At 44.7% G+C, this 25,297-nt stretch overlaps 1 protein-coding gene across 1 annotated transcript; it reads left to right on the forward strand.

Moving 5' to 3' along the window:
- Positions 1–17,392: 17,392 nt before the first annotated feature.
- PAQR8 (progestin and adipoQ receptor family member 8) lies at positions 17,393–18,472 on the forward strand (the record flags this gene model as incomplete). The annotated part of the gene is made up of 1 exon (XM_082847561.1): positions 17,393–18,472. Exon 1 carries the CDS (start codon positions 17,408–17,410, stop codon positions 18,470–18,472), a length of 1,065 nt encoding a protein of 354 aa, XP_082703687.1. The 5' UTR covers positions 17,393–17,407.
- Between the last annotated feature and the right edge of the window lie 6,825 nt (positions 18,473–25,297).

Genomic DNA, 25,297 nt, shown 5'->3' on the forward strand with positions numbered 1-25,297 from the left:
GTCCTAAGGGGGAATTCCCTGGCGATCCAGTGGTTAGGACTCCGTGCTTCCACTGCAGGGGGCCCGGGTTCGATCCCTGGTCAGGGAACTAAGATCCCACAAGCCTCATGGCTCAGCCAAAAGAAAAATGTCCTAAGTAGCTTGGATAAAGGTTTTATATATATATATATATATATATATATATATATATATATATATATATATATACACATACACACACACATATATATATACACACACACACACACATACACACACACATCTATATATATATATATATATATTTGACTACTGTAGGTACCTCATATAAGTGGAATCATACAGCATTTGTCTTTTTGTCTCCGGCTTACATCTCTTAGCCTAATGTCCTCCAGGTTCATCCATGGAGGTTCATATATATATATTATGATGGTCAAAGCCAAAGTTGAGATTTTGACATAGAAACAAGGAAGGTAAAAGCCAGTATACTTTTAGTATGTCTTTCTTTCATTCATCCATTTGTTCACTCATTCTTACAATAAATATTTACTGAGCACTTTTTGTATAAGCCAAGTAATGTTCTAGGTACCAGGGGATACATAAGTGAACAAACAGACAAAAATACCTCTGCTAATGGGGCTTATATTCTGGGCCAGCAGCAGGGCTAGGACAGACAATAAACTTAATAAATAAAAATAATATATTAACCTCATACCCATTAGAGTAGCTACAGTCAATAGCCAGAAAATAACAAGTGTTGACAAGGATGCAGAGAAGTTGGAACTCTTTTGCACTATTGTGAGAATGTGAAATGGTGCACTCACTGTGGAAAATGGTATGGCAGTTCCTCAAAAACTTAAAAAATAGAATTACCAATGATCCAGCAATTCCACTTCTGAGTATATACCCATAAGAACTGAAAGCAATCTTAAAGAAATACTTGCACGCTTACATTCATAGCAGTGTTATTCACAATAGTCTAAAAGGTGGAAGCACCCTAAAGGTACATCAGTGGATAAGTATATACATATTCATATAGTGTATACATACAATGAATATTATTCAGCCTTAAAAAGGAAGGATATTCTGACACATGGTCTACAACATTGGTGAACCTGGAGGACGTTATGCTAAGTGAAATAAGACACAAAAAGACAAATGCTGTATGATCCCACTTATATGAGGTACCTGGAGTAGTCAAATTCATAGAGACAGAAAGTAGAAGGATGTTTGCCAGGAGCTGGAGGAAGTGGGAATTGGAGAATCGTTGTTTACTGGGTATAGAATTTCAGTTTTGCAAGATGAAGGGAGTTCTGGAGATGGATGTTGGTGATGGTTGCACAACAATGTGAATGTACTTAACACTACTGAACTGTACGGCTAAAAAGGGTTAAGATGGGAAATTTTATGTTAGGTGTATGTACCACAATTTTTTAAAAAGTATGAGAAAGACTATAATACATTAGGTCACAAGCTGAAAAGTACAATAGAAAACCAAAAAAAAGAGTAAAGCAGAGTATCGGGGTTCTAGAGAGCTCGGGAGGGTGCAAATGCAGTATTAGATCAATAGGGAAGTGGGGAGGCCCCTTTCGACTGAAGAAAAACGCACAACCTAAAAGTTGCAAGTTAAGTTTTATTCAGGGGCCTCACCGAGGGCTGACTATAACCCAGGAGATAGCCTCTCAGCCAGCTTTGAGGATCTGCTCTAAAGAGGTAAGGCAGGAGCCAGGATATATGGGAGTTTTTGCTCAAAACAAAACAAAACACGTAGTTGAACATCAAAAGATCACTGCTAGTCACAAAAACCAGACATCTCAAGTTAATGATTTCAGTGTTTTTCTATCCATGGGAAGATACAAGAGTCTGGGCTCATTGAACTTATTCCGTAGATGTGCATCTCAACTCTGTAGGGCCAGTATCCTGTTTTTCTCCACCCTGAATTCCCCTCAAGTCTCACTGTAGGGGCGGCTGCAGTGACTGACAGCTTGCTGGTGGGCAGCATTCATTGTTTACTGCAGTGGCAGGCAACATTTTTTGTCTGCACCTCCTTGAGAAGGTGAGATTTGAGCAAGGCCTGGAAGGAGTTGTCTGTCCCTCGGCTGTGATTACAGTTGGTGTCTAGATCGTCCAGGGCCCCCAGATGATGTGTGGCGAGGCCCGGGCAATGATCACGTGGTGTGTATCTGTAAAGTTCACGAGCGGTGGGCAGCTGACGCAGAAACTGTGGACATGGGCATTTCAACTCAACTGGAAAAACAATCCAGGCACTCCGGTAGCACTTTGCACAGATTATAATCAGATGTCATCTGAGACTTGAGGTTATATTACAGTAAAGAGAAATGGTTGTTCTTATACTTGGCCCTTTCGACAGTCAAACTCCATAACCTAGAAACAACAGTCAGGAGTTTGATTTTTTAATTACACCGAAGTTTGCATGTTGTTGTTTAGCCCATTTCCAATACATGTTTTAAACTCCATAAGACTAGGATTTTCAGGGCTTCAGCTGAGCTTTCTGTCAACCCAAAACTAGGCAGTGCAGCTCAAGAGTACTTACTTCTGTTTTTCTCTATCTGGTAGGTCATATGGCATGGAATGGTGAGCTGCTTAGAAAAATCCTGTGATCTGGACATGTTACATTACTAATTTATGAGGCTGGTATAAAGAGGTATCAACTTACCATCATTTAAGCCACTACTTTGTACTCATGAAAAAAATTGAAAGAGGTTTGCAGCAGTGGATTCTTGAATTGATTTTTTTCACATCTCATTTTTTAATCTTTTTTCCATCAAAAAGAAGTACAATGAGCATGAATCTCTACTTTGGAATCAGGAAGAAATCTGTCACCATGCCCCCACCTCCACGGCACTGAACTTGGAGGGGAGATGAACATCTGTAGGTATCAGGCACCTTTGCCCCTTCACGATCCTGGCCCCAGGCGAGGATTCTGAAGCCACACCAGCAGCCACTGAAAACACACATGCTGTTTGTGACTCTCTCCCCAGACTAAAGTTGCATGATCATTGCTAAAGTTGCAGGGGCGAGGTGAAGGGAGGAGAAGCATACCTCCTCTCTAAGTCCTGTCTATGCTGATGGCAGTGAGCATAGGTTGACTGAAGAAGCACAGCACCAAGCTCAAAACTAGCCCCATCCTCACCCCCCAACCCGTGTTTTGGTAACACTCTTATCTGCCCAATGTTTGCTTTTAGTTCTGAACAAAATTATTTTTATGCCACACGGCTTGTGAGATCTCTGTTCCCCGACCAGGTGTTGAACCCAGGTCACGGCAATGAAAGCCCGGAATCCTAACCACTTGGCCACCAGGGAACTCCCTGAACAAAATTCTTATAAAATTTTTGGCATAAACGTGGTATCTTGGGAGCTTTGAAGAGAGGAGGAGGAATATTTTCCTTGATCTTTATGTACAAGCAGCTGCCTACAGGCATTTGGCCCTTGGTAGTTATCAAGCTGAGTGTCCCCCTCTACATCCATTTTCTCCCAACACAGAGTGTGGACGGTAGAGACAGGCTTCTCTTGGTGGTGAAATGATAATTCATGGGAAGGTAGCACCCTTTAGGTATATACTGTTGTCATTAGATATAAGTCATTCCGTGGTGATAGCAGTACTTAGTAGCAAAAGAAGGAAGGAAAGTTCAGTGGACTCCACATTCATTCATTGAGGGTCTACTCTGGGCAAGTCTACGTGCCAGGCTCTAAGTTGTGGGGAGGGAATTTAATGCCATATGAGACAGTGCTTGCCCGTAAGGCCTGCTAGGGATATAGAAGTACCCAAACAACCACAGGACAAAGTTATATGTGATGACATCATTTTGTGACACAAACTTGCAGGTTGCAGGAGAAGGGATATTGCTTTGGGTAGATCGGAAGGTGTGGAGGAATCACCCTCTGAGAGGTGCCTTCAGGAATGGATGAGGTTTTCTAAGGTAGAGATAGGGAGAAGGCCCTTCCAGGTAAAGGGAACAGCCTGGCCTAAGACCTGAAGGGGAATCCCCCTTGTAGACCCACAGCTAAGAAGACCACACTGCAGCCTTGTTTGTCATAGCAAATACAGGAAATAACCTGCATGTCTGTCCACAGGAGGATGGATAAATAAATTGGGGTATTTGGAAAATATTCAGCAGAGAAAATGAATCAATTAGAGAATCATGTAGCAATTAATATGGAAAAAACACAAAACATTAAATGAAAGAAAGAAGGCTGCAGGAGGTTAGATGCAAAATTTATATAAAGGTTAAAATATCCAAAACAATATATATAGTTTATGGATTTTTATTTTTATTTATTTTTAATTTTAAAAATTTATTTATTTATTTTTGGCTGCATTGGGTCTTCGTTGCTGCGCGTGGGCTTTTCTCTAGTTGCCGCGAGCGGGGGCTACTCTTCGTTGCGGTGTGCGGGCTTCTCATCGTGGTGGCTTCTCTTGTTGTGGAGCATGGGCTCTAGGTGCATGGGCTGCAGTAGTTGTGGCTCGCAGGCACTAGAGCGCAGGCTCAGTAGTTGTGGCGCACGGGCTTAGTTGCTCCGCGGCATGTGGGATCTTCCCAGACCAGGGCTCGAACCCGTGTCCCCTGCATTGGCAGGCGGGTTCTTAACCACTGCACCACCAGGGAAGCCCTGGATTTTTAATTTTATGATTTTTTATTATATCATTACATGTAGTTATATAATTTTATAATCTCATAATGTTTTCATATGAAAACATTAGTGGAAATGAAAAACACCAGGTTCAGTGTATAGTGGCTGCTGCTGGGGAGGAAGGAAAGGAATGAGTGATTATAGGAGGCTAGGTCCCAGTTACCTGCGTTATAGGCATAGATGATACATACAGGCATGCGTACGCACGGTCATACATATATATACACACACATACACATATATACGTACACGCATATATTTATATACATGCATATGTATATTTTTTACTTGATGTATAGTTGATTTACAATGTTATGTTAGTTTCTGGTGAACAGCAGTGATTCATATATATATATATATATATGTATGTACATTCTTTTTCATATTCTTTTCCATTATGGTTTATTTACAGGATATTGACTATAGTTCCCTGTGCTATACAGTGAGACCTTTTTGCTTATCTATTTTATATATAGTAGTTTGTGTCTGCTAATCCCAAACTCCTAATTTATCCCTCCCCCACCCCTTTCCCCTTTGGTAACCGTACATTTGTTTCTATGTCTGGGAGTCTGTTTCTGTTTTGTAAATAAATTCATTTGTAGCACATTTTAGATTCCACATATAAGTAATATATGGGATTTGTCTTTCTGGCTTACCTCACTTAGTATGATCATCTCTAGATCCATCCATGTTGCTGCAAATGGCATTATTTCATTCTTTTTATGGCTGAGTAATATTCCATTGTATATTTACCTCATCTTCTTTATCCATTCATCTGTTGATAGACATTTAGGTTGTTTCCATGTCTTGGCTATTGTGAATAGTAATGCTATGAACACTGGGTGCATGTATCTTTTCGAATTAGAGTTTTCTCTGGATCATGAATATATTTTAAAATCTGAAGTAGGGCTTCCCTGGTGGCACAGTGATTAAGAATCCGCCTGCCAATGCAGGGGACACGGGTTCCAGCCCTGGTCCGGGAAGATCCCACATGCTGCGGAGCAACTAAGCCCGTGTGCCACAACTACTGAGCCTGCATTCCAGAGCCCACGAGCCACAACTCCTGAACCCCAGGCGCCTAGGGCCCGTGCTCTGCAACAAGAGAAGCCACCGCAACGAGAAGCCCGCACACCGCAACGAAGAGTAGCCCCCGCTCACCGCAACTAGAAAAAGCCCATGCACAGCAACAAAGACCCAATGCAGCCAAAAATAAATAAAAATTTTTTTAAATACCTTTAAAAAACTTTTTAAAAAATAAAATCTGAAGTAAATATGACATAAGATTTGACAAGCAATTGTTTGTCGTATCATCCTTTATACTTTTCTGTATATTTGAAGTATTTTGTAATTTCAAAATGAAAGTCACAGGGCATGTTTAGGAATAGTAAATGGTATATAGATCAGTGGTTTTCGAACTTTAATGTGACCCTTAGTAAGAGATCTATTTTATTTTAGGAACCAGGAGTTTCATGACAGTACTTATCCTTAATGTGTGAGGTGCACCCTGACATGTTCTGTTCTCTTCACTCTGTTTTGTTCTTCATGAAATCGACAGTGGATAATGTTGTGGATCAGGGCAGGGAAGAGTTTGACGGCAGCCTCAGGGATTTGAGCTTTACTTGGCAGAGAGGAGAGGGCTCCCGGCAGCTTTGGGGCATTATCCTCATCAGAGCTGAACTTTAGCTGAATCAAATCAGACGGAACTGTGGCCAGAGATTGGAGGAGGCGAGGTCGTTTAGGAGGTTATCATCATGGTTTAGCTGGGACAGTGTACCAGCCTGCAGGGGAGTGAGAGAAGGAATATACTGCAATTTAAACAAAAAGGGAGGGGGCAGGATTTGATGACTGGAATGTGAGGGAAGGAGGAAAAGGAGAAATTTCACTTTGATTTCAAGGCTTGGTGACTAGGAGATTGGTCATACTGGTAACAGAACTAGGCACAGCCGAGGTTTGATTTTTTTGATTGCTTTTTTTTTTTTTTTTTGTTACGTGGGCCTCTCACTGTTGTGGCCTCTTCCATTGCGGAGCACAAGCTCCGGACATGCAGGCCCAGTGGCCATGGCTCATGGGCCCAGCCGCTCCACGGCATGTGGGATCTTCCTGGACCAGGGCACGAACCCATGTCCCCTGCATCGGCAGGCGGACTCTCAACCACTGCGCCACCAGGGAAGCCCTTGATTGCTTTTTATGTATTTTTTTTGGCTGTGCCACTCGGCATGTGGAATCTTAGTTCCCTGACCAGGGATGGAACTCACGCCCCCTGCAGTAGAAGTGTGAAGTCTTAACCACTGGACTGCCAGGGAAGTCCCAGCAAAAGTTTGGTTTTAAACACACAAAGCTTAAGATGCTGATGGGATCTCCAGATGGATAAAGTGAAGTCTTGTTGAGGTTAAAAGGCACGGATACAACATGGTCTCATAATGTTTGATGCCTTTTTATAGCAGTACACAGTACTGGTGAGGGAAACAGAAAAATTCGATGTCATCAGGGTGGGGCTGGGTGGCAGGCGTGGAGTGCTCCAGGGTAGAAGCAAAGGGGCTGGCACGTTGGGATGGCAGTGGGGCAGGTGAAGCATGTGAAGTAAGACAGAAGGGCTGGGGTTATGAGGAGCCTGGAGCGTGTGAACTGGTGTGAGGAAATAGTCCAGGTGGAAATTAGGAGCATTGTGATCAGGAAGGAGGAATGTCAAATCTGAGATCCTGGAGCTCGAGTAACCCCGAGTGAGAAACCACTACCGCCTTGTTGCAAGCCGGTTGTAACAGGATGGAGATGAAGACCAGAGCAGTGCAAGCGTTCACAGCTGTTGGTCTGAACTGAATAATCAACTTTTCCGATGAAACTCGCCTGTGGAATAACTAAGGATTTTTAACCAGCTCAGCTACTGATTATGAGTTTCTCCTTCAAATTGTAGAAAAGGCCATAGTGGAGAGGGGTTCCCTTAGGAGAGCCTCCTGGAGTGTCCTGGGAGAGGGCTCTGGACAACATAGCCAGATGTCCCAGCGGGAGTCAGGATTCCTAGCCTGCTGTCAGCTCACAGGCAGACGGGCTCCCACGTCTTATCCAGCTCTTCCTATTCCATTTGTGTTTTATGGGCTTTCTTTTTCGGAGACCTAGGTGGCTGGGCTCTTGAGCACGAAAGTCAGAAGCAGCGCCCCTACCTTAGGGCTGATTCGGTTTAGAGCTGTGAATAGATCACTTCGATTCTCTGTGTCTCGGGGCGGGGGAGTTCAGGATTAACACGTACACACTAGTATATATAAAATAGATAACCAACAAGGACCTACTGTATAGCACAGGGAACTATATTTAATATCTTCTAATAACCTATAATGGAAAAAATCTGAAAAAGAATATATATATGTATGTATAACAGAATCACTTTGCTGTACACCTGAAACTAACACAACATGGTAAATCAACTATACTTCGATAAAAATTATTTTTTAAAAATGCAAATTTTTATATACATAAAAAGATAATAGTGGAAACTCAAGAAAAATTCTCCATGCCTGTTATTCTCACAATTAAGTAACACAAACATAGATTTTTTTAATGCCTTGAGTGACTTCCTTGTGCAACTCAATGAATTTCACAATTTAATGTAAAGAAGGCACACGTACAACCAGCTATATCATGAGGCTAAGGGGATGTATAACAGGTTGTGATTAATTCTGCTTGAGTCTGTTGCTAAACTTCACAGAGGAGGTTATAGCTGAGCCTGGATTTGAGAGAGAAGCAGGGTTTGCCAGGCATAGAGGGGTACTTGGCGATGCAAAGTGTGTGTCTTGTTCAGGGAACCAGGACAGTCTGTTCTGCTTTTTTCTATGCAATGAGAATAAAAAACTAGGTCTCCTAACTCCTGCTCCAATGTTCTTTTGCTTTAGTTTTCTTCTGCCTCAATGTTCTTTTACTTTAGTTTTCTTCTGCCTGGCCTCCCTTCCCTGCATCTTTGCTTAGGCATTCTTGGGCACAAAAGTACCAATGATAGGAGGAAATAGACTAAAAGTCATCTGGTGATTGGAAATCCGGTGAACAATTTAAATATTGTTATGGATACCTCCCAAGTGGATGAACTACACCCAGATAAACAACATCCAAGTCAGATGTTGTTTCCTGTTGAAAAATCCCTAACATGTTCCTTGTCTAAAATCTCACCGGTTTTACCTTTAGAAGCAAAGAGGGCCAAAGGAGAGTCTTCTTTCACTCTGTTTTTAAACAATCATCCATTGACACATTCTGGGCCACCTTTCCTCTGATAATTGCTGATAGGAGGAATAAAGGATGGGCAGGTCCGTGTTTCTGTCTCAGGGAACTTGCAACCCAGGAGGACTCTCTGCACACACAGCAGGGAAGTAGCACATAAGTGCAGACGTTCTGCTAACCGAAACGTGTGGAGTAGGTAGGTAAGCACTCTGGGAGGAAAGAAATTAAGATGACCTGGAGAAAACTTCATGACCAATGTGGGATTGAACTAAGGCCTTGAGGCTGTCTAAAGAGAAACTGAGAATGAAGCGACCTGCTTGATTCTTGGTAGCAAATAAAGAGCTGGGGTCTTGGGACCACCAGGAGAGTGTACAGCATTAGCTGCAAAGGGGTTAACGTTGAATTGCTAGGAAACGCCGGACTCCTTACACAGCGCACCAGCCCGGCTTTCCTTGGTTATCAGATTCTTCTATGGAAAGTACATTTCCAATATTGATTTCCTGCCAATGGCAATCTGTGGCTCTCTTCGGAGTTCACCTGGGCTGGCCCGGGTGCCAGCAGGTTTGCCGATAGGTGATGAAGCTTCCTACAGGCGAGAGGCTGCATAGCTGAAGCCAGACCATGCCGAATGAAGCCAGTGGTTACACTCTTGTGGAAAGTCCTGGGAGGCTTCCTGTCCCCAGGCTTTAATTAACAGGCCGTTCTGACATCAGAGCTTACCTTTACCCAAACAAGCAGTCTCTGAAGGAAAGGAATCACCATACCAGCCAGCCTGGCCGTTGACCTTAGACTGCTCAACGCATTCTAAACTGTTCCCAGCTCCTCCAAATTCTCCCGCTAGAATTAAACACAGATACTCCTAACTGCATGTGGGTGGTGCATTCTGGGTCTGTAGTGATGCGTTTTGAAAATAGTACCTGCTCAAGTGAGGAGGTGAGCTGAGATGTGGGAAGGATGGGAAGTAACACAAAAGAAAATACAAGGAATCCCAGCTGAGAGTTCCAACTGGAGAAAGAGAAAAATCCCCAGGGCAGAGCAGCAAATTATAAGGCTGTCTTTTCTTTCTCCTGTCCATGTTAGGCGGAGCCACAGAGGAAGAGGTTCAGAGGTGGAGGGGTCACTGAGCCCAGGTGACATGTGTTCCTGGCACACTGGCACAGAGGTGTGCCTCGCTTTTTTTATAGGCAGGGTTCAGCCGCGCCAGATGCCCACAAGGTGGGGGATTGACTCCCTTCTTAACTCTGTTTGGGTTTGTGTGCTGCGGGAAAAGTCTTGTGACAATATTGCATATACTGGTTTTCCCAAGCTAAGAGAACATGGTTGCTGCCTTACCAGCAGATGTTACACATTTTTTTCCCCTTTAACCCCCCCCCCCCCGCCCCCAACCCCATGACCATTAGCTTACATCCGTGGTGGCAAGTATAGCTAGGTTACTCCTGCGGACAAAAAGTGTTGCCTGCCATTCCAGTAAACAGTGAATGTTGTCCACCATCAAGCCCTCATTCACTGCAGCTGCCCCTGCGGTGAGCCCTGAGGGGAATTCAGGGTGGAGAAAAACTGGATACTGGCCCTACATAGTTAAGATGCATATCAGAGGAATAATTTCAATGAGCCCAGACTCTTGCATCTGCCCATACATAGAAAAGCACTAAAATCATTAACTTGATATGTCTGTTTTTCGAGATTAGCAGTGATCTTGCGATGTTCTGCTACATGTTGTTGTTTTTCCAACAGAAACTCCTATATATCCAGGCTCCTCCCTCACCTCTTTGGAGCAGATCCTCAGAGTATGTGAGAGGCTGACTCCTGGCCTATAGTCCTCAGTAAGGTCCCTGAATAAAACATAATTCTCAACTTTTAGGTTGTGTGTTTTTCCTCTAGTTGACACTCCTGACAATAACTTTATTACATGATCTGCTAACTAGTTGAGCTCAGAATCCACAGAATCATACAAATAAGTATGTATTCCTTTATAATGCTGGGGTGTTTTGGCAGGTGGGGGTAGGATGTACTAATTAACTGTACTAATTAATCGTTTTACCAGTTTTTACAGATTTCTACTAATTAATCGTTTTACCAGTTTTTACAGATTTCTGTCAAATATTCCTATTTGTTGAATAGTAGTAACTTCATTTACAAAAGTAGTAAATATTCATCATCAAAAGTACTATAACAATAATATCGACTCCAGATGAAAAGTAAAATTCCCATCATCCCACCACTTAGCAATATCTGTATCAATGTCTTGATTATTTGCAATTCCATACTTTTTCTGTGCCATAGGTATATCTTTACAAAAATGGGATGCATACTTTTAATTTGCTTCTTCCTTGTACTAATGTCTTTCATTCATGTATTTATTCAGCAAATCTTTGTTGAGCATCTACTATGTGCTGGTCAGTCACTGTTTTAAGTGTCGGGGAGACTGCAGTGAGAAACAAACGGAGCACACGTTTATGTCCTGCGTATCTCTCTATAACAATAAGTGTAATATATCTACGTAATTCTTTTAATGGGTGTGTAGTATTCTATTGTACAGATTTTATCATCATTAAATCAGATCTCCCATTTTTGGATGCTGAAATGCTGTTTGTGTTTTAGGTTTTCTTAAATACGGAGTGGATATGCATTAACGGTGGGTGGATCTGAATCCATGTTAAAATTGTATCCGCTCTTAATAGGATTCTGCCGCTCTTTAAAATATGACTTTATAAACAGTGGTATGATACTTGGCAGATGTGGCTGCAAAGATCAGTGTGGGCCCAGCAGCCTCTCACTTGATGGATGACTGAGGAGGTCCTGGGGTTGTCTGAGGCCACTGCAAGTCCACCTCTGTCTCTGGTCAGACCAGAGGCTGCTCACAGCAGGGTTCCAGGTCTTATAAATGGGCATCAAGCTGGCATTTTGGCTTCTGTTCCTTCTCAGCCATTTATGGCTTTGCAGCATTGTGGGAAGCTGGGCTTCTGTGGATTCTGGAAGAGTTTCTCTGCCGTCTTTGATGGAAATTGCTGTTCTTTTGTTCTCTGTCCAGCAACCAGCAGGCCACCTTCCTGACATCTGCATGAGGCCGTGACACGAGGTGATGTCACAGGATCTGTTTGTTGGTGACTTCAGCACACTGCTGGATCTTCAGCATGAAGCAAAACATAGTCCAGATGAATTATAGAATTTCTTAGCATTAGAACGTATAGAGATGATACCCTCAGTTTTATGGACAAAGACACAAGGGTAGAGAAGTTGAGTGGTTTGCCTAAAATCCCATAGTCAGTGGTAGAGCTGGAACTGCTAATTCCTCATCCAGGGCTTCTCCAGGGAATCAGCTATTCCAAGTTTGTGGTGAGTTCCCATAGGGCCCTTGTAATAGATCAGGGAACACCATTGCTTTAGAGTCCTCTATTTGGCCTCCAGATAAAATGTCATCAGTACCAAACTATGTCCGTTTCGCAAACATGGAGCTTTTAGTTTTTTTTAGACGGCGTACTCTAGGTGTAAAACTATTAGCATTATTAATAGTTTTAAAGGAGGACCTGAGATAAAACTTTAAGATTGGACCCCTAAATAGTCCAAGGCATGATGTAACATTTTATAACACTTTCTTGTGAATGTTAACTGAATTCATGGTGTAGATGTTGTTGTACTCAAGAAATAGAACTTTTAATTCCAATACCATTATAATCTAAATCTAATTAAAGCTCTTAATAAAGCAGTTGGAAGAATCCCAGAAATGTAACCAAAAACATTAAATTCCTTTTCAATTTTCAAAGATTGCATTAAAATCAATTATAAGGTAGAAAATATATATATATTTATTACTAATTATAACCCTTCTGTGTGTTCTTTAGTTCAAATATTGCTGGTACTTTAATGTGCATGGTTTGCCTTTTCAAAGCATCATTCAGCCACTGCCCATTTTATTATTATCCACTCTCTTTATTTCCTGAGAGGTAGAGAGACAGGAAATCATCTCCCACCCACCCTTGTTTATGAGGAAAATGACCCTGAGTAGCTGAATGTCTTGGGCATGGCCACATAGCTCATTGTATAGAGCAAATATTAACAGCCAGACTTCCCGACTTGCAAACCATTATTTCTTTTTTTCCCTTAACCTGGCAGAACAGGAGGAAATTGGTGCCATACGTCTGGGCCTAAAGAACTATTTGTTCAGTAAATCATGATTAGGTGTATGATTATTTTATATGCCACATATCATCTCAGACATAGGAACTTGCATGCCACACAGCCCCTGCCCTTAAAGCAGCCAGGTGTGGTGGGAAGTGAGCTCATCACCAAGGGTCAGGGCCCCAGGAGAGAAGTGTGATGGGGAGGCAAGGCCAGGGTAGGTGGGGCACCCTCATCCAGCCTGGGGTTAGGAAAGCCCACAGGCAGAGCTGGCGCCTGGGCAGAGTGTTGATGAGCTGGGGTTGCTGGAGCCGCCCTTGTGTGCAGAAGCATACAGGGGAGATAGAGAGTGTTGTACCTTTGAAAAACTCCCAGTGTTATGATCCAAGCCATCCAAGTGGCCTGGGTGTGGGCTCTGGGAAAGGAGGCTGGAACAGGACCTGGGAAGGAGGTCTACAGAAGGGCCTGTTTGCACAGGCTGAGAGTTTGTGTGGTAAACAATGGTGCGCTCTTGAGGGACTTTGGGGAGGGGAGTAGTGATCAGTCTCCGCTTTTAAACTATCACCATGAAGTGGTTTGGAGACTAGAGGGCGGGTTTGGGGATACGAGGTGGGGGAACCATCTCTTGAGGAAGAAAGGTCAGTTATGAGACTGCTGTTTTCCTCATCAACACAAGTTCATCTTGAAGGCCCAAATCAAGGGGGAGCGGTAGAAATGGAAAGGACAAGTGGATTCCAGAAACGTTGAGATAAAATCAGCAGGCCTCCATGACTGATCAGAGGTAGGGACAGGTCAAGTCTGGGCTGAAGGAGGAGGCTGAAGAGGTTGAGTTTGAAATGCCCGTGGGATATTCAGTTGGACAAAACTAGAGCTGCTGGATATTTGAATCCAAACTCAGGAAAGATCTGGCTGGAGGCATGTATTTGGGGATCCTATGATAACAGGGCCTGGCTGAAGAGAAAGCCTGCGTGCAGCAACTAAGACCCAACACAGCCAAAAATAAATTAATTAATTAATAATTTTAAAAAAAAGAATGTGGATCAACCATAGAGCTTTTTCAGAGCAAGGACTGTCTGCTCAACAATATTCCAGGCTACCAAGGCCACAGAGGAAGAATAAAATAAGACCACCTACCTCAAGCCACTTCCAAGAAGAGTCAAACTTCACGAATCAACAGCCACCACCAGACCGCACGTAACGGAGTGTTAACTGGAGAGAAATACAAACAGGCCTCTACGGAGCAGAGCTGCGCCTGGGAGGATAGGACTTACACATGTGAAGGGGTGAGGGGCGGGCCTTCCAGGAAAGGGGCAGAACACGACCCAGGATGCTACGGCCTCTGTGGGCCCACGAGCAGAGGGGCCGCTGCGGAAGACAGAGGAAGTGAGTGCGGCGGGTGGCGTGAGTTTAGGTTTGATGTTGCAGAAGGAAGAGGGGAGGTTTCTCATCCGTGGAGGGTTTTTTTGCTTCGTTTTGTTTTTTGCGGTACGCGGGCTTCTCACTGCTGTGGCCTCTCCCGTTGCGGAGCACAGGCTCCGGACGCGCAGGCTCAGCGGCCATGGCTCACGGGCCCAGCCGCACTGCGGCATGTGGGATCTTCCCAGACCAGGGCACGAACCCGTGTTCCCTGCATCGGCAGGCGCACTCCCAACCACTGCGCCACCAGGGAAGCCTCATCCCTGGAGTTTTTTCTTGTTCAATCCTTATGTCACCTGAGCTCGGGGGACTCATGCTATAGACCGGTGCCTCCTCTCCTGGCTTAAGTGACACCGCCCTCTGTGGTCCCACCTCTGCTTTCTTCTTCCATCACCCTGTCAACTGTGGCGTCTGTCCCCAGGGTTCCACCATCGGCCCCCTTTTCTGCCTCTGGTACCTCTCACACAGACACTTCTGCCATGTCCTTGGCGGATTCTCAACCACTGCGCCACCAGGGAAGCCCAAGTTAAACATTTGTGAGGGCTGAAATTTGTTGCATACAGATTTGGGTTCTCAGGAGAGGCAAGTCCAAAACCACTTGCTTTCCAGAGCATAATTAAAAAAAAAAAATACACACACAGTCTTTGCAATTAGATTTCATTAAATTTAGGCTACATGTTAATTTTGTTCAGCTCTTAAGATTTCTCAGGATAGGGCTTTCCTGGTGGCACAGTGGTTAGGAATCCACCTGCCAATGCGGGGGACACAGGTTTGAGCTCTGGTCCGGGAAGATCCCACATGCAGTGGAGCAACTAAGCCCGTGCACCACAACTGCTGAGCCTGCACTCCAGAGCCCATGAGCCACAACTACTGAGCCCGTGTGCCACAACTACTGAAGCCTGAATACCTAGAGCCCGTGCTCCGCAACAAGAGCAGCCACTGCAATGAGAAGCCCATGCACCACAACGAAGAGTAGCTCCCGCTCGCCACAACTAGAGAAAGCCTGCGTGCAGCAACGAAGACCCAACACAGCCAAAAATTAATTAATTAATTATAAAAAAAGATTTCTCAGAATATGCCTTGGTTTTTACCAACCTGATTGATGACTCATTTGACCTTGAGGTTCAAGTAACTATTGCTTATCTCAGATTTTCAAGTTCCCAGTGAAATTAGTGGGTAATTTAAGATTAGGTGCTCAAGAAATGTAGGCTCTCATTACTAATATCAACATTGATAATTTTTGTATTTCGATATAATACTTCGTACTAAATAAAATACATAAAAAAGCTTTGTATGGATGAAGAGTGCTTTTGTCTTTGCCAGTTCAAGACTATTTGAGACTTGATTTGGAGTGGTTTACAAGATCCCTCATTTAAAGCGCCCTCTTGTGTCATTACAATGATGTGCAACTCTACAATGGATGGCACCGAGGGACAGAATATAATGTCTAAGTGAAGGGTTGGTCTTCACCAAGATGGTTCCAGCCATTGAAACAGGGGAGGAGCATATGTGACAGAAATGCTGGCTGGTGGGTAAATGTTGTGGTAGTAGATTGCAGAAGTCTCTTCTGATTGATTGCATTTTCTCAATAAAATAGGAAGAAGGTTAGGCTGAGCGAGGATGGATGAAGAAGTATAGGAGATTTGAAGAGAGAAAACTACTAGGTTCCACTAGGAAGACATTGGGATAATAGACAATGAATATACAGCTGGATCTTTTCATGTCATTAAATACATTCACAGCATATTTCTATTGTTTGCTCACAATTCTGTTTTACGGCTTAAATTATGGTTCTATGATTTTTTAAAACCAGTTTCCTATTGTTGGACAAGGAAGTTCTTTCCAATTTCTTACTGTTATAAATAAAATGGAACAGTGTCTCTTGCTATACCATTCCTTAAAAAAAAAAAAACAACTTTTGTATTGATAGAGCCTGTCTGATGATTACATTTTTTTTTATTTGAGCGATTTTTAGTGAGTTTGTGTTGGTAGCTCACTGTGATTTTTTTTTTATGTTGGCGGTAGGAGTTTATTAATTAATTTATTTATTTTTGCTGTGTTGGGTCTTCGTTTCTGTGCGAGGGCTTTCTCTAGTTGTGGCAAGCTGGAGCCACTCTTCATCGCGGTGCACGGGCCTCTCACTATCGCGGCCTCTCTTGTTGCGGAGCACAGGCTCCAGACGCGCAGGCTCAGTAGTTGTGGCACACGGGCCTAGTTGCTCCGCGGCATGTGGGATCCTCCCAGACCAGGGCTCGAACCCGTGTCCCCTGCATTGGCAGGCAGATTCTCAACCACTGCACCACCAGGGAAGCCCCACTGTGATTTTTTAAAAATAATTAATTAATTTATTTTTGGCCATGTCGGTTCTTCATTGCTGCGCACAGGCTTTCTCTACTTGTGGCGAGCGGGGGCTACTCTTTCATTGTGGTGTGCAGGCTTCTTATTGCAGTGGCTTCTCTTGTTGCAGAGCATGGGCTCTAGGCACATGGGTTTCAGTAGTTGTGGCACGTGGGCTCAGTAGTTGTGGCTCATGTGCCCTGGACCGCAGGCTCAGTAGTTGTGGCGTACGGGCTTAGTTGCTTTGCAGCATGTGGGATCTTCCCGGACCAGGGCTTGATCCCGTGTCCCCTGCATTGGCAGGCGGATTCTTAGCCACTGCGCCACCAGGGAAGGCCTGAGGGTTACATTTTAATGTCATCTAGCAAACTCGAAAGCTTTAAAGGTACCCTCACTTACCTTCTAGATGTCATTAAAATGGGGTGGCTGACATTCCCATTTTACAAGATGTGACTTTGCCTCACTCTGTAGTGAACAGTAGAGACAAAGTCAGAATGTCAGAGCAGTAAGCGATCTTGGTCCAACTCTATTATTCTACATACGAAAAAAAAAAAAGGAGGCTCAAAGAAGTTGTCTGCAGTCCCGCCTCCCCAGCTGCACTAGCAAACCCATAGTTCCCTTGCTGTCTTTGCTCAGCAGCCCCTCACCGCATCTTTGCCCATTTTACTCTGTTTCCTGTAGGTTGCATCCCCGTGTAGCCATGACGACTGCCATCCTGGAGCGTCTGAGCACCCTGTCCGTGAGTGGACAGCATCTGCGCCGCCTGCCCAAGATTTTGGAGGATGGGCTGCCCAAGATGCCCGGCACCGTCCTGGAGACCGACGTGCCCCAGCTCTTCCGGGAGCCCTACATCCATGCTGGGTACCGCCCCACCGGCCATGAGTGGCGTTACTACTTCTTCAGCCTCTTCCAGAAACACAACGAGGTGGTCAACGTCTGGACCCACTTGCTGGCGGCTCTGGCCGTCCTCTTGCGGTTCTGGGCCTTTGTGGAGGCCGAGGGCCTGCCGTGGACCTCTGCCCACGCCCTGCCCCTGCTCCTCTACGTCCTGTCCTCCATCACTTACCTCACCTTCAGCCTCCTGGCCCACCTGCTGCAGTCCAAGTCCGAGCTCTCCCACTACACCTTCTACTTTGTGGACTACGTGGGCGTGAGCGTTTACCAGTACGGCAGTGCCCTGGTCCACTTCTTCTACACCTCCGACCAGGCCTGGTACGAGCACTTCTGGCTTTTCTTCCTGCCCGCAGCCGCCTTCTGTGGCTGGCTATCTTGCGCCGGCTGCTGCTACGCTAAGTACCGGTACCACAGGCCTTACCCAGTCATGAGGAAGATCTGTCAGGTGGTGCCGGCGGGGCTGGCCTTCATCCTGGACATCAGCCCCGTGGCACATCGCGTGGTTCTGTGCCACCTGTCTGGCTGCCAGGAGCAGGCGGTCTGGTACCACTCCCTGCAGATTGTCTTCTTCCTGGTCAGTGCCTACTTCTTCTCCTGCCCGGTTCCGGAGAAGTACTTCCCGGGTTCCTGTGACATCGTGGGCCACGGGCATCAGATCTTCCACGCCTTTCTGTCTGTCTGCACACTGTCGCAGCTGGAGGCCATCCTCCTAGACTACAGGGGGCGACAGGAGATCTTCCTGCAACGCCACAGCCCCCTGTCCATCTACATGGCCTGCCTCTCCTTCTTCTTCTTGGTCACCTGCAGTGCAGCCACTGCAGCCTTCTTGAGGCAAAAAATCAAGGCCAGACTGACCAAGAAAGATTCTTGAGGCCGGCAGGTGGGGTGCGGTGTGGAGTTGGCCTGATATGATTTGGGGAAAACTTGAATCAGCAGTAGGAGTTGACTTTTTGTTTTTTAGAGCAGGCTTTTAAATGAGTACATATTTCCAAGGGTGGCTGTGGCTATGGCCTTAGGAAGCCAAAGGGTCCAAGAGTTTTGCTGTTATTGTTGTGAATGAAAGTATCCCTTTATCCTCTGGGCTGTAGCCTTACAAGACACAGGAAGGGAAGGGACCTTGGCTAAGATTCATCGGACACTGAATTAAGAACCATCTTCATGCCTGAAAATTTAGTAGAATTCCGACTGTGGCCGCCAGGGGCAAGGCCTGGTGTAAAGGGATAATCCAGCTGGACTGGGGGAGTTAGGAGGTGGCTGGACCACACTGTATTGAAATGAGCATTCTTCTGTGATGCTGGTCTTTGGTAATTGGGTACATTGACCCAAGGACCCGATTTCATTTGGATTTCAGATCGTCCTGCGTGGAGAAGTCAGAATCTTCAAGAAGATTCCGTAACACCCTCAGACCTCGTGAATTACTCGGTTCGTCTCACTTCCGGTCCCTTCTCTGGCCCACTCTAGCACCGACCCTTTTCTCAGGATGATGTCTGCCTGGCTGTTTTCTCCCAAGTGCTGTTCACTCCCATCTGTACCTTGCATGATGATAGAGAGGATGATGAAGCAGTCATACTTTCAGGAAATGCTTGGATCCATGTGGACATTCAGGAAACTTACTCTCATATAATACTAATGGAAACGGTAGTAGAAAATACAGTGCCAAGAGCCATCAGGAGGTCCAGCCAGCAAGCATGGATACCGTTTGGTGTCATGGGACCCTTCTGGTTTATACCTGTGCATTGCAGGATTACTTGAGATCTGTTAGGGCTGCCTTACATGCCAGAAGATCTGGAGCTTTCTCCAGAGCATCTTCTCCAGATTTTGACCAGCATGTTCAAAAAGCCCCTGGTAGAGTGAATTGGTTCTGAGAGTCCCACTAGGGATCTGATTATTTCAAGAGGAACTCAAGGTCCAGCCTCTTAAATAGATGCTGCCCCACGAAGGACCCGCATAACTACCCTGGTTCAGGGTCCTCGGGGAGGCAGTTTTACCTCAGCTTAGAGCAGCTTAACTTAATCAAGCCCCAGGACAGGCATATGTGTGCATTCATGGATTGGTCCCTGAAGGCTCCTTTGGGTGAGGATGGTGAACTGGGCACCCTGTAGGCAGAATGTTCTGTTTAGGACATAGCTGCCCAGCAGCTTCTATGGGGTGAGGGAGGCTTGCGGTTGATGTGTTCTGGCCACGCAGCCCCCCTGAGGACTGCCTTCTGCACTGATCCAGTGAAGGGGACTGCATTGGAACCCTCCCCAGAGGCTGTATTTCCTATCAATATAAGGTCTGTTTACTAAAAAGGGAGGTGGGTTTTCATTCCAGTTTGATGAACCTCCTCTCTTCCTAGATTACTTTGTTGTCTTCATATCTTTGTTTTCTTCCTTTCTCCTGAGAGATGTGTAGGGTTTGTGCCTTATAAATGGAAATGTACGAACTTAATACACTTAATACATGGCCTTGTGGAATTTTCAGTTTGGGGTTATAGGGATAAGAAAAAAAGAATTAATTGCCTTCCAAACCATGGATGAAAAAACTTATGAATATCAGAATTGCTTATCCATCAGAAGACTCTTTCAACCTATATTTTGGAGGGAAAAATTCAACTGAGCCTTTCCTGTAATCTTTATATCAAGAAAGCGTATGTCGGGACTTCCCTGGCAGTCCAGCGGTTAAGACTCCCCGCTTCCACTGCAGGGGGTGCGGGTTCGATCCCTGGCTGGGGAACTAAGATCCTGCATGCCATGGGGTGGCCAAAAAAAAAAAAAAAAAAAAAGCAAGCATATGTCTTGTCAGTTATGTTGTTTTCCTAGATGGATTTCTCCTGGGAATCCTCAAATACCTGAACTTCTGTGCTACCCAAGTGTCTTACACGAGCTTCTGGCATCCAGGCCAAATTCACCGCCAATAAAGTGAGCAACACCAAACCGGTTGAACTGATGAACAAGGGAATGGAAAGTTGTGTCACACAACACTGCAAGTAGAGGGTCAGTTTTTTTTTTGTTTTTTTTTTGTGGTATGCGGGCCCCTCACTGTTGTGGCCTCTCCCGTTGCGGAGCACAGGCTCCGGACGCACAGGCTCAGCGGCCGTGGCTCACGGGCCCAGCCGCTCCGCGGCCTGTGGGATCTTCCCAGACCGGGGCACGAACCCGTGTCCCCTGCATCGGCAGGCGGACTCTCAACCACTGCGCCACCAGGGAAGCCCGAGGGTCAGTTTAAATGGAGATGAGAAAGTGTCTGAAATGTCTGTAATTATGGATTCAGAGACTATCTTCTTTTAAAAATTGGAAGGAAGATGTAAGGCAAGCTCTTGCATGTAACCGTGGTGGCCATGGTGGGCAGAGATCTTTAGGCCAAATGCAGGTATTTTTTAAGGGAGAAAATACAAGGTATAGCAGTGATCTTCCAACGCCATCCGCAGCCCAGTGCCAGTCTGCACACTTATTGGTCTGTGACAAGATACGTACAGAGAGACACTAAACTCTTAGATATGAACATAAAATTCATAACATTTTGATTTTAATTTACCCAAGTATTGGTCCCTCAAGTACTGGAAATTTAAAAAAAATTTTTTCACCAGAGATATTTGAGAAGTGTTGAGTTGAGGGACTACTATCTGGTTAGAAATTCCAGGATCTCATGAGAAATAGAGAAACAGGAGATGCAGGCATTTTTAAATACTCAGACTCTTGAGGGTTAAATACTCCTTTTAAAACATTTTCATTCAAACAATTGAATCAGTAAGGAAGAGACCTAGTTTGTTTAAAAGGAATAATAAGTATTTGATAAAGGGGATGGTTCTTCTTATTCCACCAAAGCCGAAAGTTGACGTCTATTGGAAATTCTGCTGTCATTGCTCTTTTTTACTAAGGCTTTCAACCTATTAAAATGTAAATGCCTCTGGGAAAAAATCTAAACTAAACTATTAGTCATTTACGTCTTGGGAATAACATGCGTATTGTATGTGGCCCCCTACTCAGGGTAAAGAGAGGGAATAACAGGATGCAGCGAACTGGGGACCTATTTGCCTGTTTGTTTCCCTCTTGCAAGCACTTCCTGACCTATATTTACTAGGGAGCTAATGTTAATACTCTTCAGATGTTAGGGTTTCATCTCCCACCTTGGCTGAAAGTACCTCACTCAGTAACACTATTCTCAGTCCTCTACTGGAAGCTTGAAATGGTAGGCGCTCAAGCCATGGAATGGAGGTAGTTCTTTCCTGCCTCTGTTGCCCACCTGTTCACCAGTTGTACCCTGATGCTTGAAAACATTAGGTTCTTCAGTTGCCATGCTGTAGTTTCAAATGGGCCCTCCAGGTGGTGCTTATGTCTTACTCAGAGAGGGCATGGCCATTGTCCCCAAGGCCTCCGCCTCATTTTGTTGTTCCTCAGGTTTTGCTCGATTGCTTGGCAAAGAAAAAATAGAGCTATTTTCTGTTTATATAAATCTACTTACACAAATGACCATTTAACAGATTTTGTAAATGCATTATTGTACTCTCAACAGCTACCTTGTGTCTTTGACAAGGCCTATCTTAAAAAAAGGTTTTATCTAGACAAACGTTACCAGATGGAGATCAGGACACTTCATAGCCACCTGGAAGTAGGAAAGTATAAAAGCTTTGAAAAAAATCTCCGTACCCCAAATCTCAAAATATTCTCCCCCAAATCCCCACTTGTGAGTAGATCAAATTGGGCCCCCTCCCCAAAAGCTATGGAGTTGATTTCTCTAAGGATTTTCAGTCTAATTGAATAAATATTTTAATCTCATGGACAATAGTGTTAAATCTTCCAAACTTTTGAATTGATAGACTGTATTTTTTGAAACCTAAAAATTATGAACTATACTATTGTTATACCATAACAGGTACTATGGTTGTGAAATGTGGCACCTGTCAACCAAAGGATTCTGTGGCCTTAACTATTAGATTTAAATAGCTGTGGAAGAGGTGATTCCACTATCACCATAACAGGAAGAAAACAGCATTCTCTGGCTAGAGGTTTCACTGATAGAATTATGGATACCCCTCTCGCCCAAATGCTTTTTATCACCAGTAGGGACCCTGGGCAGTTTGCAAATACTTCTGTTGTCACTGCTAATAGTTTAACCACTTTTCAGTTACTGATTCAGTTACTGATTATGAGCATCTCTTGGTGGCAGACTCCATGTTGGCTCTGGAGATACCACAGTGAGGGTAAAAAACTGGGACCCTCCATGGTAACGGAGGACCAGTGTCTTCCCACCTTGGGCCATGACGGGGGCCCCACTCCAGGACTTGGTTCCAGTCACAGCCTGAGGGTCAGATGGCCTGCCAAACCCACAGGAGGCTGGGACCTGCTTTGGGCCAGCCCCTTTTCAAAAGGATTGAGCTCTCTCCTTTCCCCTCCAGAGGCTGGAAACACTTCCCACTCCAGCAAGGCTGTCACCTTAGAGTCACCTCAACCTTTCTTGATACTCCTGCTGCCTCCCCAGCCCATCTTCCTGCCCTCTATTTGATTTAATCCAGTCCTGGGGAATCCTTGACACAGCCAGACACAGAGAGAAGCCCTATATTTCCACAGGTTGTATAGACTTCCCATAAAGCCCATCCTTTAGGGAAAGGGATGTAGGGTTCCAACCTGAGTGCAAGTTCCTGATTTGGTAAGTTGGAAACAGCATGCTACACCCTGGCTGCCTCCTTTGGGGAAAAAAAAAATCCACCTTATCCCTTATGGAATTTTTTTAGAAATATTTAATATAGAAGGAAAATCATTGCATTAAAGAGAAAATTCATTTAGATATTAACTTTGGGAGCATATCTATATAAGGTAAGCGCACTTCTTACCAACATGATTCTCATAGGAAATTATGCACTGTATTTTAGACTCTAGGAGGCCTTGGCCAATTCAAAGGCTCCAGAATAACAGCTCAGGTTATGTAGAGCACTGTGCTTCCCCAAACATTTCCACAACCATTTGCTTTCCTAAAGAGTCATGTGAGGTAAAACCAGAAAGAGCTCCATTAAACCGGAAAACACACTGAGAAAGTAGAACGATTGCTTCAAAGTCACACAACTAGGAATGTTTAAACTCAAAGTCCTTTTTCCTTCAGATAAATTCAGGGGTCAGCTAAATCGAAACATCAACACCAAGTATTTGCAGAGCCCTTTGCAGTGTGTAAAGCACTTTTTAACGTATTGTGTGTACTTTACCTAATCTCATTTTAACTTTTGTTCCTAAATACCTCATGAATAGCCAGGGTCATACCACTTCTTTGGGGGTTACGAAGTACATCGTGGATGTCCTTGGATATCAAATAAAGCATTCTCTGCATCTCATGGTCTCCTCAGAAGCCAGAAAGTTCCGTTGGCTGTAGGCCCTCAGTGGCCTAGATTTTAAAGTCAAATCTCACTCTCCGGTCATGGCTTCTTGAAAACACCTTTGAATCCTGGGAAGAGAAACCAAGTATTGATAATCTCGCCAAGATGATACAACCCTGCCCTCTGCTCTTTCACTGGGATTGTCAATTCTTCAAACGATTGGCTCTCCCAGGGATTCTGACAAGTGACAATGACTTTAAAAATGTTTCTCTGGGGGCTTCCCTGGTGGCACAGTGGTTGGGAGTCCGCCTGCTAATGCAGGGGACGCGGGTTCGTGCCCCAGCCCGGGAGGATCCCACATGCCGCGGAGCGGCTGGGCCCGTGAGCCATGGCTGCTGAGCCTGCGCGTCCGGAGCCTGTGCTCTGCAACGGGAGAGGCCACAACAGTGAAAGGCCCGCGTAATGTTTCTCTGCCTCATAAAAGAGTTTTGCACACATTAGTAGGAAGGCCCCCTCGAAAGTCATTGGTTATTTCTCATTTCCAAGTAATAAAGGCTTATTAAAGAAAATGCTAAAAAATGGAGAAAAAGGATAATTCATGAACACATCACTAAAATGAGTCCCTTCAGAGTAAGAATAAGCCCATGTCAAAATGTTGTCAATACGTAAATTAGCAGTGTGATATAAAGCTTCCTGAAAAGCCAGAAGTTAGGAATTTTTAGGCAACCTAATACTTTGATTCTGTAAAGTACAAAAAAAAATCAATCAACAGTCTGGCTCAGTTTACAGTCACATGACACTCCCTTCTGACATTTACGAAGGTAATTTGCTGATGCTGTGGCTGGGACAAGGGCTCATGAAACACAGCCAATGATACATTATCTCTAGTTGAAAGAACTCTGTGTGAATCCAGCCCCACACTCCACAAACACTGAGCCCACAGGTGCCAGTCCATGTTCTAGGCACCAGGGATATAGCCATGGATAAAACAAATCCCAGCCCTGACAGAGCCTTACCCTCAGCAGTGGGGGGTGAGGGCAAGATAAACAACAAACCGGGACTTCCCTGGCGGTCCTGTGGTTAGGATTCTGTGCCTTCACTGCGAAGGGGCATGGGTTCAATCCCTGGTGGGGGAACTAAGATCCCACAAGCTGCGCGGCCAAAAAAAAATGACAAACCAAAGAAATACATCAGAGAGTTAAGGTGTTAGAAGGTGTTGGTGCCAAGGAGAAACAGAAAGCAAGGAAGGAGAGGCCAGAGGGATGGAGTGAGTGTGCAACTTTAACCAGAATCAGGGGAGACTACAGAAAGAGGTGTGTGTGTGTGTGTTTCTCCCCTGGGGAAGAGGGAAGAATTGCAAGGGCCCTGAGGCCAGAGCCTGCCTGAACAGAGAGGGGTCGAGGAGTCAGA

This window comes from Leucopleurus acutus (assembly GCF_964270905.1).
Source record: "Leucopleurus acutus genome assembly, chromosome: 10".
Classification (NCBI taxonomy): Eukaryota; Metazoa; Chordata; class Mammalia; order Artiodactyla; family Delphinidae; genus Leucopleurus; species Leucopleurus acutus.